Genomic DNA, 17,048 nt, shown 5'->3' on the forward strand with positions numbered 1-17,048 from the left:
TGCAACCATTTTTCTTCAATGTTCATTATTTCCAAAAACAAAAAAAAATTTAACACAAATCATTATTGTTTTGTATTCATTTATATAAGTTTAACACTTCTTATATTAATAATATACATAAAATATATCCATACATAGCTAATTAAAAAAATGCACAACTATTTGTATATTACATTATATTTTACCACAATTATTTTTAATTTTAAATTATATTTCGAATTTCATGTTCATATAAATTATAAATATATTATAGAATAATACACTTGGCCAAAAAATTATAGGTATCTATATACAAATTAAAAATATAAGCTATACCTATATATATAGAGTTTGAACATTTCATATTTTAAAAATATTTGAGGTAGAGGGGGATAGTCAATGGACTTGTGGAGACTAAGGAAAATAGTCTATTTAATAAATCGGCTCATATCTAAGGAAAAAAAATGAACACTTAATAACTAGTTTATAAATATATAGGTAGGTATAATATACCTATCTAGTAATAAATACCTGCTAAAGAAACAAAATTTTAAATTTTAAAATTGTTAATGTAGGTGTATTATACATTATACAAGCAATCACCTATATATATATACCAGCTTTATAGTATTATAGTAATTATTACAACGACGGTCATCATCACTGGAATATAAATTAGCAGCTATATAGGTAGATATAACGACCGATAGCAACATAATATTATATTATATCGTCGACGCCATTATTATATATATTATATTATGCATAAACGGGTGTATCTATATAAAATATATTAATTAATCCAATTGTGCGCACAATATAATTTATAAGAATACGCGTTTTTTTAACAACGTCGGGAAAAAATCTATTCCAAAAAAGTGTAACAATATTATATTATTATTTAGGAATACGCGGGCCATGTACAATATAAAATAAATTTGGAAAGGTTAGGTACCTACTTTTAATACTATATAATATTATACTATGATAAACCGCACATTTTATTATATATAGCCATAAAAAGGTATATATCATATTATAACCGATTGGCATTTGTATATAAATATAAATATAAAATAATACCTAACTAGCATCTCGGTAATGCTGCATCGATAGAAATTGTCAGTATACCCGCGGAAGAAAAATATTGTTCCAAAAAATAACAAAATAATAATAACTTTACAATATTATACAGGTACGTGTGCAAACGCGTCTTTGGCCACGGTGCGGAGGAAATATTATAAGAGTCGGACGCGAACGGTCCGTCGGCAGTGCTGTCGCGGCGGTGAGTGGAACGGTCCGTCAGCTGGGGGAGGGGAGAAAAAAGACTGTACAACGAAACTGAGCGAAAAAAATAACGAAACGAAACGAAGAAGAAGATGAAGACGAAGTAGGAGAAGGAGAATGAGCCGGAGGACAACGATGATAAGGCGGTGGGAGGAGGAGGAAAAAACGGCGGCGGCGATGGGGTCTTCGTCACCGGCCGCCGCCGTCGCCGTGACGACCGTGGCGGTGCCACCGCACGCCGCTACGTCTGGAGGAGAAGGCGGGCCGACCGAGAGGCGTCGCGACTCCCGTGCCGACCAACGGTGGCCACGCTACCTTGCCGCACGGCCGCGCCTCCCACCGTCCCACCGCCGCGGCGGCCACCACCACCACCATAGACGCCGCGCCGCCGCGACCGTACCCAGGCGGCGGCACATACGCGAACCGCTGCTCCGAGCACGGCACACCGCGACAGTGTTCGGTTTCCGGCTTTTCGCATCGGTCGACAATTGCTGCTGTCCTCGCTGCTGCTGCTGGTGCTACTGGCCGCTGCTGTTGAGTTCGGCGAACGCGCGCGCGAATAAAATTAATATAAAAATACGTATATTGTCATTACCGACTGTGCACATAATCCTTCCGCTCGATTATTTTATTTTTTACCGCTTGTAATAATCGTTGTCGTCGTATACGTCATCATCGTGTCTAAACATATTATAATATTATCCTTACGCGGGGATTATATTATTTACTCGCGATCGCTTACACGTGTCCGTCGTCGGTATACACGCGGGTGTCGTCATCATCGTTATCGTCGCCGTCATCGATCGTTTTACAGGCACAAGGTGCCTATACTGTACTATATAATATTATTATATACGAAACGGGAGAAGTAGCAAATCAGTTTGTGTGCGCCGCGTATGATACGTCGCATCGTCTGCAGGTGGTCGCCGTCGTCACCGCGCTATTACCGTGCTAGCAGCTCTACCGGCCGCCGCCGCTGCCGCCGCCTTCGCTGTAGCAGAGGATCGTCGTCGGCAGTTGCGGCGGACGGAACGACGTCGCGGCGGGCTGCATCACCGCCAACCGTCGCCCGGCGGACGGCCGCGCATTGATCATTCCCGGCACCGGTTGACCACAGCCATCACGACGCCAGTGGGTCAGGACGCCGCCGGGGCGGTGCACCAGCCGCCTTATGCCAGGGGTTGCCGGATCCGCACGACGGCCGTCGGCGGTCCACAGCACCACGGCGGCCACATGGCCACGTCGTCACTGGCCACCACGTTTGGCCTGCAGTTCTACCCGGACGAGACGACCACCACCGCCACCTGCACCACTACAACCGGTGGTGGCGGTGGTGGCGCTGTGGACCCGTTGGCAGCTCGGCCACCCGTGGCCGGTCTGCCCGTCCAGTCGTCCAACGCCACCGGCAACTCGTCCGCGGCCGGCCAGCAACAGCCAATGTACGCGACGTCCGCCAACCGGAGCACGTCGCCGTTGAACCCGCAAAACCATTTGGCACATCCGTTTCACATGTCCTTCCCGGTCACACAGACCCACAATATAAGTGAGTACCTTTGCAGGATATACTTTTAATATTATAATTTATACCAAGTATAAGTAGCTATAAGTATATTATAGTAACTATAGGTTTATTATAATATACAATATGCGTGTACTAGAGCTTCGAAGTAAACTTTTTTTCCTCCCCATTTGTGAAATCCGTGGAAAAATATTTCTATATATTTATTATAATAGGTAACCTGTCTATTGTCCTACATCATTATAATATAATAATATGATATATATTATTATGATTACGCGTGCCGAGTTTTGTACATAGAATTTTTATTTTATATTTTATCCCACGGTGTCTCATCGTCTGTATAGAAGACAGACACGTCGTCGCGTATATAGTCGTCGTCGTCGTCGTCGTTGTCCCCGCAACTCGAAATCTATATAGAATCATAATAAAATATACGAGAGAGACAGACTGCAGAGAGGGAGAGAGAGAGAGAGGATCGCCGTCGTCGTAGGCACGATACGTCGAATTGTCAGTCATGCATGTCAAAAGAGAATCTTTTAACGAAAAGTGACGTTTATACCAACACGCAGTATATGATATTATACTCACAATACCTCTCTGGTGCTCTGTTCGTCGTGTACTGTGTAGTATATAGGTATATTAGTATCTTGTATACTACCTAAGTATAGAGAGGTACCTATACGTGCGTACACATACATGTGTCCGAAGGACAGATATAGACGGCGCGACACGACGAACGGCAACCGCATAACGTAATAATACACACACGCACGTACAGCTCACGAAAACTCTGCGTCCTGTGTAGGTATATACATACCCGCTGTACCTATATATAATAATATGTATGTTTATTATACTTAAAAATAGGCTACACGTTCGTCGCGATTGGTTATGCACCTGCAGCACACGGCATGTAATAAAAGATTTTATTAAATTTATAAGTTGTACCATGATGGGCTTCCTCGCACTATGCTTAACCGGTAGCTTCTACCACGTGTAGAATTGGAAATTCTTTAAAAATATTCATGCCGTTTTTTATCGAGTGAAATTATTTCAAGATATTATACAAAAGTATGCAACAAACTTTCCATACTGTCTACATTTTCAACTATTTAGATATGCTGACCTTGACAGCTAGATGAAATAGTTCAAATAGATATATAGGTATAGGTATATATAATACTCCAGGTACATAATAAGAATTTTTATTCCAACCACAAATCAATCCCGAATTTAAGCTTTAATAAGGGAAAGAAGTCTAAGTCCGGTAGTCAGGGCTCTAAAATAAGCCCACAAAGCATTTACTAATCAAAATCCGATTATTATTATTTTCTCATATTAGATGATAAGAAATAGGAATATAGAATATAGATACATCTAAACATCGTATATAAAATTCAACAGGACGGTACCTCAAAACACATATATGCACGACAAAAAATGTGTTCATAATAAGAAACGATCACTGTGTTTAATATAATATATACCTATTGTAACGTATTAGGTACCTATTACCTACTACATATCATATACATATAACAAAACAAATACTAAAAATCACATAAGACTTCATACATTTAGAAGCATAAACTTAAAACCAACTTTGATAGAGTCAACATTTTTATAAAAGCTTATTTTTTTTCGTCTATACTCTATTGAGTGTTTTTTGTAGTTGATTTTGTATATAGACGCATAGAGGAACCTATAAATATATATATTCATATACTATTAAAAATAAAAACTTAAATCAATTACCGGTTAGTAGGTTACCTATATATTATTATACTGAAAGCTTTGTTGGGATATTTAAAATTTCACAATGATCTGCTTTTGAGAAAATATACACATTTCATAATTTATTGAAATAATTATCTGTATGGACATATTATATTGTATTTATGTAGCTAATTAAAACATTTAATTTGTGTAAGTATATCTATAATAACACTATATTATCGGAAAGCATTTAAAACTCTCTGTCATCTGTTTATATAAATTCAGTTTTTGGGTTACCAGCTGTCACATTTTATTGCTTCACATTTACAGCCATTAAAATAGCGATATATTTAGCAAAACTATATAAATTGGCGTTAAAACTTTATTTCTGGTTCATATTTAATGTGTATAGGTAGGTACTCGCGTGTATCCATTTTAATGGATTTGGACGTAAATCGTTTCGTGTTATATAAACTACAGATCACGTTGTATATTTAAATACAAATATCTACATATCAATTCACATTGCGCTTGTTCAATAAATTAAATATTTTAACGTATGCAATTTTCTTGTATATTATTAACTATATTTTATACACAACTATGAATGTAAAATTTAAAGCAAAATCCTCTATAAATCATCAAAAGAAAACCCGTATTTGTATTTATTTTTTTAGATCGCTTACACGATTAATGATCTAATAAAAGGTATTTTTTCAACCATTTATATATAGCTATATTAGTTGGATAGGTATTATAATATATTTTTTTCACTCATAAAGAAGGAAAACATGGCCATTAATAAGAGTATAACCATCACTCAACAATTGCATTATATCGGTAAACCGCGGGAACTATATTATTTATTACAGGCAATTACCACCTATATATCTATATTAATAAATTTCTATAATATACATAATATTATCCAATTATTGTAAACAGCTATAGTATTCATATTTAGCGTTTTAATTTTTGTTTGCTATTTCTCGAGCCCTCCTTGTTCGGCGCGGTGGTTGCTGCCGAACATCATTCGAATCTTTCGCGCGTGTACTTATAGACAATTTTTTTTCTCTTCGAACGCCTTGCATTATTATTGTATTATAATATACAGTCGGCGCATTCCAAAAGACACACCGTAACATGACGACGGATAATTTTCCGAGTGTTTTTTCTTCCATCGTCCGTTTTATTATACACATACAGTATGTATATTTATACGTATAGATATGTACTCGTCTGTATGCTGTGTGCGTGTGTATACGTTTTTCTGATTTTTGTCGCTGGCCAAGACGACGGCGGCGGGTTAACGACGGCAACTCGTGCGTAACTCGACTTGTAGCGTGCGGTGTCAAAAAATAGTGGTCATCGCGGCGGACAGTTTGTTTTTTCATTCTCGCGTGGTACGTCTTATAACGATATGCCATCATGTATATGGATGGAGAAAAAAAATAATACGTAGATATAGTCTATCTGGCCGAAGCACGCGTAGCTCGTGCTCGTGGCGTCTTCGTTACGGATGATCGACTTATAACTCGACGCGTACAACAACAACAGTCACAGTCCTGCATGCACAGGCGTTTTTTTCGACCACTATAATACCATCTACACTCCCCGCCCCCCACCGGTCACAGACTACGGTATATAGGTAATAAAATAGGTATATACCAGGTTTAATGCCATGTGTGTATATTATAATATCAATATATATGTATATACGTCCTATGTAAGCGTAAACTCAAAGTGACGAGATATATATAATAGGTATATTGACGGCTGAGAAGTCAAAAGTTGTACGCCACAAAATGTCCAGTCATAACATAATATTATACATTAGGTACCTATACTTATATATATATATATACATCAATTCGAAATTAAAATATTAATTTACATTGTACACATTTTGCTATATTATTATGCTTTATAGATTTAAACTTAACTGAAATATCACACGTTTTTTGAAATTGCTGCAATATATAATATGGATGATCATGTATCTTACCACGTGTATTAACGCATACCTACCGATCAATTACCATACATAATATTTCTTATATTGTCTGAACATTATTTGACGATACAAACAAAATATAATATTTTTGAATTCTTATAGTTCACTCAATAATAATATCGTTACTCTATATTCAAACAAATACATTACTACAATATTAGTACCTATACCTACATTTTGTTAATATAATATATACAATATATAGGTACATATTATAAATAAATTATTATAAACTGAAATAAACATAAAAAAAAATTAAATACAAATAAACTCACTAAAATACAAAAACGTATTTTCATGTTCTTAACTATACAATCAATATATCTACCTGCATTTTACATAATCATTTTAACTTACACGTGTTAAATTTTGGTGGAATGCGGATGACATCGCATCATTCATCATTTATACAGTACCTATATTAGTATATTAGGTATATAGTAACAGTGTATCATTAAAAAAGTGTATATATATTAAATGTATAATAATATGATCTATTTAGTAAAAAAAAAGGGGGGAGATTATTGTCGTTGGTACATAGTACCTACAGTGAATTATACACCCGAAATAGGTTTACACAAAACGATAAACGCGTTATTATAGTTTATTACATAATGCGTGCGTGTATTAACGCGACGATATTTGAGACATTAGCGCGAATCAATCGCCCTCAATGACGTGCATTATACACCTAGAATCGCACATACTTAATACCACACGACCATTATCAATTATCATAATATACGATTTCCGGAATGCGTTGAAAAACGCGGGTGTGAAATTTAAAAACCAATAGTATTGTGTTAGGTATATACCAGCTAAATTATAGTATAATAATATGTATGTGTGGTTATTCAAACGCGGTATAATATAGGTACGCGTGCATATAGGTATAGTTTATGTAGGTATGCATACCTATATAATAATGGTATAGTGTCGAGTGTGCAATGTGTGCAGAATAGGACATTATTGCCCGCGGTGACTATATAGACTTTTCGCGCACGCGCAGGAGTGTGTGAGTGAATAATTTGTGCATATACCTACCATAAACACATACATACCTATTATTATAGATATTACTATAATGGCCGACATAATATTATATATATTTTCTTATAACACGCGTTTGTTTAATAGGCGTCGCGAGTCGCAGCGGTTTTCTATGTACGCGATCGTAAAAACGCCTTGTCTTATATAGGTATAGGTTGGTAGGTATATTTATATTATTGGCTGCGGCAGCGTATACTATAATACACTCTACATATATAAAAGCGACACCTATACAATATATTACATATTGTTTCTCTGCGGTTTTTATAATATATTTCATATTTTACATAATATAATAATACATTATAATAATGATCGCTTTTCGAATCGCGTATACCTACCCGACGCGTAAGCATATATGCTCACTACACTCCGATCACAGGAAAACCGTTTGTTAAGTATATATAACTTATATGATGCAGATAGTTATACAATTTACACCGATGCCATCAGAAATATATAATAATTTAATATTTCAAAATATTCATCATAGGCCGAGATTTTCGTTGTGCGACCGTCGTGTAAATACGGAACGAGATAGGTTTAGTGTGTAAATTTTTTCCCGCGAAAATCGGGGAAAATTCCCGCCAATGTTCGATCCATATACCATTGCGTCCCGTCATCGGCTCGGCTGATCGATATTATACCGTACGTATACCACATCGTATTTAGACAAAACAGTGTCTACTATTCGGCACACTGCACAGCATATATAAACATAACGTCTTATAAATCATCATGTACACGCGCTCGAGTATATACGCCAAAAACGGTTTCTCAGAAATAACCGCAAATAATAACATGATATATTATATATATTGGATCTGAAATTAGAGCATGACGAACGTGTCCCGGTCGCGTGTGTAAACGCGTTATTCTATAATATTATATGTAGGATTCGGGTATTTTATTTTTTTCCGCAATATTTATCGGAACACGTCATGAGCGAGCGTGAATCTCCGCGAGTGTTTTTTACTGTAAATAGTTTATGATATAGTCAGTGCTCACAGTCTCAAATACGCTCGTTGTGCAGGGCTCACACAGCATATGGTACAAAGGATGTCCAGTACAAAAACTTCATAAATGTACGAAAAATCTCCCTACGACTAGATCAGCTAACCTCGCGCAGTCCGATAACCCCGCTGTAATTCCGGTCATAAACGATAAATTACGCCGTTATCGCAGTCAACCGACACTATCAGCCGTATCGCGGCGTATTATCTTTATACCATCGATTTATTCATTTATCAACCAATTCAAAAGCATAATAATTATATAATATCTGCAGCTCTTAAAGTCATATATATATGTCAATAATAACTTATAACAATGTGTACTCAATATAAGAAGGTACTCTCATATGTTATCATTATTTTATTATATATTGTTTAAACGTTTTAAATACAATATTGTATCTGTACTCTATTGTACTTCTATACAAAACTTTGGTATATACAGATAGGCTTTAACCTATATCGAAAACGCTTGAAACCAAAAATATCGTCGGAAAATAATTTTATTTATACCCGTGATAGTATGCTTAAACCATGTGTCTGTTCCCACACAAACGCTCTCTGTTTTTCGCATGCCGCCTGTGACTATGTGACTACTAACTGACTATGATGGTGAACACTGTACATTTAACTTTTAATAATAATAATAACAATAATAGTACTGTAGCTATTAGATATAATATTGTGATGTTTACGCACCCGTTTATAACACGTTTCTCGACGTTTTATCTGTGTTTTCAGGCAGAGGCGGTGGCCGGTGCAGCAGTCTGATGATGAGTTGCGCGGGTTGCGACAAACCCATTATGGATAAGTTCCTTTTGAACGTGCTGGACAGGGCGTGGCACGCGGAATGCGTGAAATGCGCCGACTGTCACGGCACGTTGTCCGACAAATGCTACAGCAGGGACGGCAAGATACTGTGCAAGCCCGACTTTTACAGGTAAGAAGATTTTTCTGCATCGCGGTGACTTTTATAAAACAATAATAACCATTCGGTGCCACGTAATATATTATATTATTTTATTCCCACAATCGATACTTAATGTCTCATACTATTATAATGCCCGAGGAACTAAATCCGAAACGTAAACTTATACGGCATATAGACAACAATAATAATATTAAAGTATTGTAATGGGCGTGCGTTTACGACATCGTTTTATTGAAATTGTTTTCATAAATAACATACGACGCCGCGCGCGATAAAAAAAAAAACGCCTACGATTCGTACGCGGTAACTCGCGTTTTGCGGGCTCCGCCGCTTCGGGGAGGGATATTGTTCGTGGGTGGATATACGACACTATTATGTTATATATATATATACCTATATGTATGGTAAAATAATAAATTGTATATGTATCGGTGGGTACGAGTGCGCACCGTGTTAAGTATATAATATTTGAAATAGAAAACATTCGTTGCACCTCGCAGTCTAATATATAATATCTATATATTAGGTGTTTGTACGCCACCTCTGTACACATATATGTATATAAATATACTTCTGTGGTGCAGTTATGATATTATGCGCTGTGATGCATATAGTACCGTGTGCGTGCCAAAAATGGTAGAATTACATCGGAACGTATATATACCTAATAAATATAATATATATATATATATATATATATATATATTATGCATTATGTTATTGGCACGTGGCCAATAAATGCCTTGTACAAAAAGAAATGGTTAAAAAAAGAAACCCTCGTTGTGTTATAAAAAACACAGCCGTTTTTGTATTTTCATTTTTTTTTGTACGAAATTTCTTAATATTGAGTATAGTAAATATATAGGTAGGAACTATCATATTATACCATGTTTATAGAAAAATGTAATGGACATCCATATGCCTATTTTGAATATATAATAATAGACATATAATATATATACAGAATGTTCAAAAAGTTTGCAAACTGTCATTACATTTATTAGACTATAATTAGGACAGATCAACGATAATATGATATAATTAACGAGGCGATTAAATATCTTACCTAATAAATGTGTGGCATTGCAGTTATCTGTTATTGCCATATGTATAGGTACACAAATATGCAACCAGTACAATTAAAGCGTTTGCACATTTTTTAACACTATGTATTATAACTATTATTAATTAATAATTATCATACACGAAATTCATTAGCTTTCAGCTCGAAGAAGATAGCTTATATTTTATAGATACAAAATATGATCAGTCGGTAGCTTAATCTTCGTAGCTATTGCCAGCCCTTGATATATTTTCAGAACTTTTGTACCTAATATAATGTACTGTAGATGCTTTTTTAAAACTTTTTTTTACCAAACTAGTTGTTCATTTTCTAATTAAACTTAATTACGACGTTTGTATAATTAGGTATATAGCTGTAATAACAATGTTTTTGTCACGCTGTAAAATATGATTTTAAAATGTATTTAAGTTACAATTATAGTCATATTTCTTGTAAAATATTCAACATATACCAATACATATAATTTTCTTAAATCACTTTACAGTGTGCCGAAATAAGAAGGAATTATTGTTTAATGATTGCATTTGAACTATATAAATGGTTATATAGGTTTAAAAAAAAAAAAAGTTTAAAGTTGCAGAATCACTACAGTATAGTGTCAGTTAACGGTAATAAAAATAAAAAAATACTTCATTTTTATTTTTACTGAGTTAAATAAGTAATATTCAGTTATTAGATTATTATAGATAATATTATTTTACGCATTAACATTAAACATTTAGAACTAGGTAAATATATATATTTTGGTACTTAACTATTAACCTATAACTTAATATTCTGAACGATAACTTAACTAACTCAACCTAATTTTTTTCATTAACTTGTCCACTTTTGTTTAGTTGGGTATATATTATATTAATAAATATATGCTACATATACATTGCAGCGGAACATAATATTATAATATATCTATAGGCATTTCTATCGTATACAACTACTACAGCCGCAGTGTTATTGTTACATAATTTATTTATATTCCACCATTACATAATAATATAATTTTATAATATACTATATACACCTACATAATATTATAACCAAATTACGATAGTAATATAACATTATTATACAAAAACCGCGGTTATTTACTAGTATAAATGTATAATAATATATAGATAACCGTGATAAAAACTGCACAGTGGACGAGTGGAAGACATGGTACTTATATTATATTACGACGAGCGTAAACGCGCGCGCAATCAATTCGGACGGAGACCCTCGACGACGAGCGGCTCGGGACAAAATGGCGCCCGGCAGCGTATAATAATAATAATAATAATAATAATATATAATACAATATATCCGCCGCCGCGGCTGTTTTCTCTTTCTCCCTCGCACGCGCCTCGTCGTCGTAGTCGACGTCGTCGTCGTCGTCGTGAATCCGTGATCCGCAACCATAAAAACCCCTGTACACAATGCCGCCGCCGCCGCCGCCGTTTCGGTTTTTATTACACTATACGTTCGGTTTTTCTGTATATGCGTAGTATATATTATAATATATATTATATATGTATGTGTATTTGCCGGAAAATACAAAAGGGGGAAAATTCGCGTGTATGAGTATTTATATGTATATAAATGTGGGCTCAATAAAAACAATCGATGTTCAATGTTTGTACAGGCTGATACCGCATATATATTATATATTATTATTATTATTATTAGTATTTAAAAAGTCGCGTGCCCGTCGACTTTTTAAATGTTGAGAATCTATTACAATATACGATACGACTATTTTATTATACTATCGTTCGTGTCGATGAGCTGCTCGCGCGTTAAAAACTAACAACACGCGTATCTATATGCGAGGATCGAAAAAAATGTACCTGTATAATGGGTATATATTATAATAATATAATATATTTAAGCACAATATCTTTAGTAGGTACGACATTACAAAATCACCTAGTCATTACTATATCACTCTATATAGCACTCCATACTTATAAAACCCCCAAATAAATCATTTATGTTTGTCATAGTATGTGCATAATATATAGGTGGTATACTCTTACAGTTGTATTTATGAATATATAATTATAATCATACTCCGACATGATCTTGGTCGAATAATAAGACGTATTTTATACATTTATATGTAGACCGAAAATGTTGTTAAATCGTTAAGCCGATACAAAGTGATTAAACAAATAAAATATAATTAATAAATTAGTTTTTAACCAATGCAGGTAATATATAGATTACCTATATATTACGTATAATTGTATAAACTCGGTTTTAACCTAACGTAATATTTTCTATCGAATTATTAATTGTAAAAATCTATAAGTTGTTACAGTGGCTGATTCTTAACTATATAACCATCATTAATAGTTATTTAGTTATATAATTATAAAATTAACATTTTAAATTTAATAATATATGACGGGCGTTGAAATATATATTTTACATAATCTTTGGTGTACATATACAGTATAAAACTACAATATGTCATACTAAATCGGTTACCTATAATATAGTAATAATAATACGGACTATATAACCGACGCGTTTGTCGCGTTTTTGAGCGGTGTAGGTATATCATTATTATGTATTACTATTGTGAGAAACCTCGCGGAGTTGACGATTTGACGAGACCCCGTTTTTCGACGTTAGGTACCTACCTAAACATACTAGGTAATATCATATAATATTGTATACAGGAGATCGGCCGTGAGTTGGCCAATACCTATCGTATATATATATATATCATATTATATGTATACCCTCCGCGATTTCCCATATGGGTACGTATAAGCTCTCTTTCGATGTTATTTTAAAGAGGGCTCAGCTACACGTCGTATCGGTTGCATCTGCCCCCGAACAATATAATATTCTGCGACCGATACACCGACACTATATATATATATATATTATAATAATAATAATAATAAAACCTACGTGTAAAAACCTCGTGTTTGTGCTCGCGCGCCTTTTCCGTCCGTCCGTGTCCGTCCATCCATCCGTCAGCGTGGTTTTGTGTATACAAACGACCGACGTTTTCGCGGGCTGTCGCTTCCCGCTTGCATACAATACACGCGCGATAGCCGATGATCCTTTTATTATTACCTACGTGTGTGTGTGTGTATGAGCGTGTAATAATAATAATATTGTGTACATAGTCGTGGGCATTGTTATAGGTATATATATATAACAGACATATATATTATATTATATATGTGTGTGTGTGTGTGTGTGTGTGTTATTATTGTAGTTATATATACTGCGTGCGCAAATGTATACATAACAGCACGCGGAGAGAGGGCAAAAAACGGAAAACTTCTCGGGATTGTTTTTTTTTTTCGCCACACTACCCCCTTATTGTGTGTGCGGTGTTCGCGCTGCATAGACATGTATTATATAACATATAATATATAATACATATGTATTATTATTATGTACCTACCTATACATCCAGATCCTCTCTGTATATACATACTCGCGAGTATTGGTATTATTATGCGTGATGTGATACAACGTCGCTGAAAATTCTTTCTCCGTGTGTGGTAATATTGCACTACTGAACATATTATAATAATGTATAGATACCTCTATGTATAAATGTATGTCCAACCCGTCATCGACTTGTATAATATAATATAATATATTATTATTATTATTATTTATTGTGCGTGAGAGACAAGTATAGGTACCTATATAATTGCAAGAGCTATAATAGCTATATTATAAGACACGATATGGCCGGTATAGTTGCTAGAATTTAGACATCAAAAAATTATCAAGATTTATTATTATGTAAATCATATAATTGCTAAAAAACAAAGCGTTTCGTATGTATATAATATATTATAATGATTCACTCGAATATTACTATGATCTCGTGTTTATACTATTATATATAGGCATATGTATGGCGACTATCCAATGGTCTGATGCGAATATGTGATCTGCATGACAGGCCGTGTATAATATTATCATGTAATGATTGAAGTGACCTTCAAATTCCATCAATAGTTGTGAAGTTATGAATAAGTACAATGTATTCTATTATTTTTTTTATTCTATTATGACTGATAAATACATTATTATTCGAAATTATGAACAGAATGATAAAATATATTGTATATAAATATAGCGGCGATGATGGTTTAGTAACTTACTACTACTATAATACTAGTCCGGTCAAATGGTATATGTTATTATGTAATATCAGAAAATGGGTGTTGGGTGTACCTATTTTAAATAATTTTTCAATATTATTCACTTAAATTTTTAGGCAGGTAATATAGTTGTTACCTACTATAACATTTCAATACATGGTGTAGAAAAATAATACTCCTCTCATCAATACTGCAATACAACGCAAAAGAAACTCTAAACTTTTAAAAATGTATAAATATTTTACATAAAATACCTACATGGGAACTCGTAGAACGCCACGCCCCCCGATCATAAATTCATTTAAGCAGGTACCATAGTAGTAATAATAATAATAATAATAATAAATTTGTATTTTCTTCGCGCGCATAAATACGTATTATTTATTCCGCAGCATACGCCACCGAATCAATTTCAACGGATAAAGCGCCGTGCTTTATCTGCTCTACGGCCGCAGCCGACGCACATAAAGAGGGCGCGGTGAGCAGCTATATGTATAAGCTCACACACATATATATGAGGTTATACATATATATACGAAACACACACACACACACACACACACAAATAAATAAATATAGGGAAATTCCGAGCTCGTTTTATGTACATATATATACATAAACTGACTGTGCATACTAATGCCACGCCTCGCATTTTAAACCATTTTCCAAACTTATATATATATATATATATATATATGTCTTTACTCTTTTCGCGCGCGCCATCGGCCTAGAGTTCGCTTTCTCTCCTCGCCCTCGCGATCCTAATATATACCGCAAGCGCGTATCGTCTCGACGTTAAACTTTTTTCCGCACCCTTCCGCGCACCCCTTCCACGCGGCGTTCAACCGTCCAGAAACGGAAAAAAAATAAAACAATAATAATATCTATGTATATAATATATACCTATACAGTAATATACGCACAGTGCAGTAGGTATTATATTATATTATATATTATACAGAGATAATATATAGTACTTATTATTATACATATATATAAATGGAAAAAATACATTAAACGAAAAAGTTTTTCTCTTTTCGTCGACTGACTTTATAATCTCATCCGAAATTATTAATAATTTAAATTTCCTATTCCACCCACCCGCGTGTATACGCGTATATATAATATTGCACATGTACCGATTACGCGTATTGTTTATTCTACCGCCTATTTCTATATAATATGTAACGGCAGTATTGTTTCGGTCGACAGTATAAATATCAAAATTCATATGCATCGGAACCACTACTATCTCGATCATTGTACAGGCTGATAAGTATTATTATTTTCAATAATCATGTATGATAAATGATGATATAATAATTATTGGCGTTTTTCGCCACAAGTGCCGTATATACGCATAAACCAAACGCACCTATGCGGCACCATATAATATACCTAATATTATAATATTATTTTATTATTATATTTTATACACGCACGGCGAAAACAAAAGACCCACTGTAACGTATAGTGTAGGATGTAGACGTGTATATGTTTATACATTATAAGTATAATATTATAAACACAGCGCGGTGCACCACGCGTGTTTGTGAAATTGTGATAAAATCGATTTTTATAGGAAACAACAACGTTGTGGTGACTTATTAGCATATTATATTGTTCGACGTCAACAACAATGGTATTATTATATATATATATATATCATGCCAGGGAGAAAAGTCGTCTCGCGCTCATACGCGCGGGCATATTATAATAGTGTAAATGTGTAATGTATTATTGAGTCGTCAATTATTATAATATCCAACAATAATAATCGCGATATAATAGCTATTAAACATTCTATAATTTTTTTTAAACACCTAAATCACGTAACCGTGTGACTGCTGCAGAGTATCTACATGATGCGTATACCTATCTACTATTTTATATGAAACATCACGTCGTATCTATGGACTATGTTAGGTACGTATGGTACGACGCAATGATATAAAAATCGATAGTACCTATTATTATAGGCCTACGTTACGTTCGTGAAGCTGGCCCACTGCAGACTTAAAACAATTGACTCAAATGTCTTGCCAATATCTGTATAATATATAAAAGATACGTTTGGAGTGCATTTTCCGCGGTCGTAACTCGTAAGGTTTGATATAATATACATAGACACCACGAGTGTTTAATTCTTAAAGGTACCAAATTTTGTATACAGATATGATACATTAAATAATATCTACCATAGGTATAGAGTATGTACAAAACGTGGCGGATAAAATAGCGACGGGAAGTCGTCATTATCGTAGTATAACGCGCGCGTATATATTATAGTTGGGCAATCGGATATTGATGAGCGCAATTTTTGTTTTATAC

The 17,048-nt window shown here is 34.5% G+C and overlaps 1 protein-coding gene across 1 annotated transcript in view; it reads left to right on the forward strand.

Annotated features, from left to right (window-relative positions):
• The first annotated feature begins 1,675 nt into the window (after positions 1-1,675).
• LOC132950091 (LIM/homeobox protein Lhx5) overlaps positions 1,676-17,048 on the forward strand; it is a 40,130-nt gene continuing 24,757 nt past the window's right edge. Inside the window, exons 1-2 of the mRNA XM_061021313.1 lie at positions 1,676-2,809; positions 9,323-9,521. Of these exons, the coding sequence (XP_060877296.1) occupies positions 2,500-2,809; positions 9,323-9,521 (509 nt within the window). The 5' untranslated portion in view covers positions 1,676-2,499. The remainder of the gene's footprint in view (positions 2,810-9,322; positions 9,522-17,048) is intronic.

This window comes from Metopolophium dirhodum, chromosome 8 (genome assembly GCF_019925205.1).
Source record: "Metopolophium dirhodum isolate CAU chromosome 8, ASM1992520v1, whole genome shotgun sequence".
Taxonomy (NCBI): Eukaryota; Metazoa; Arthropoda; class Insecta; order Hemiptera; family Aphididae; genus Metopolophium; species Metopolophium dirhodum.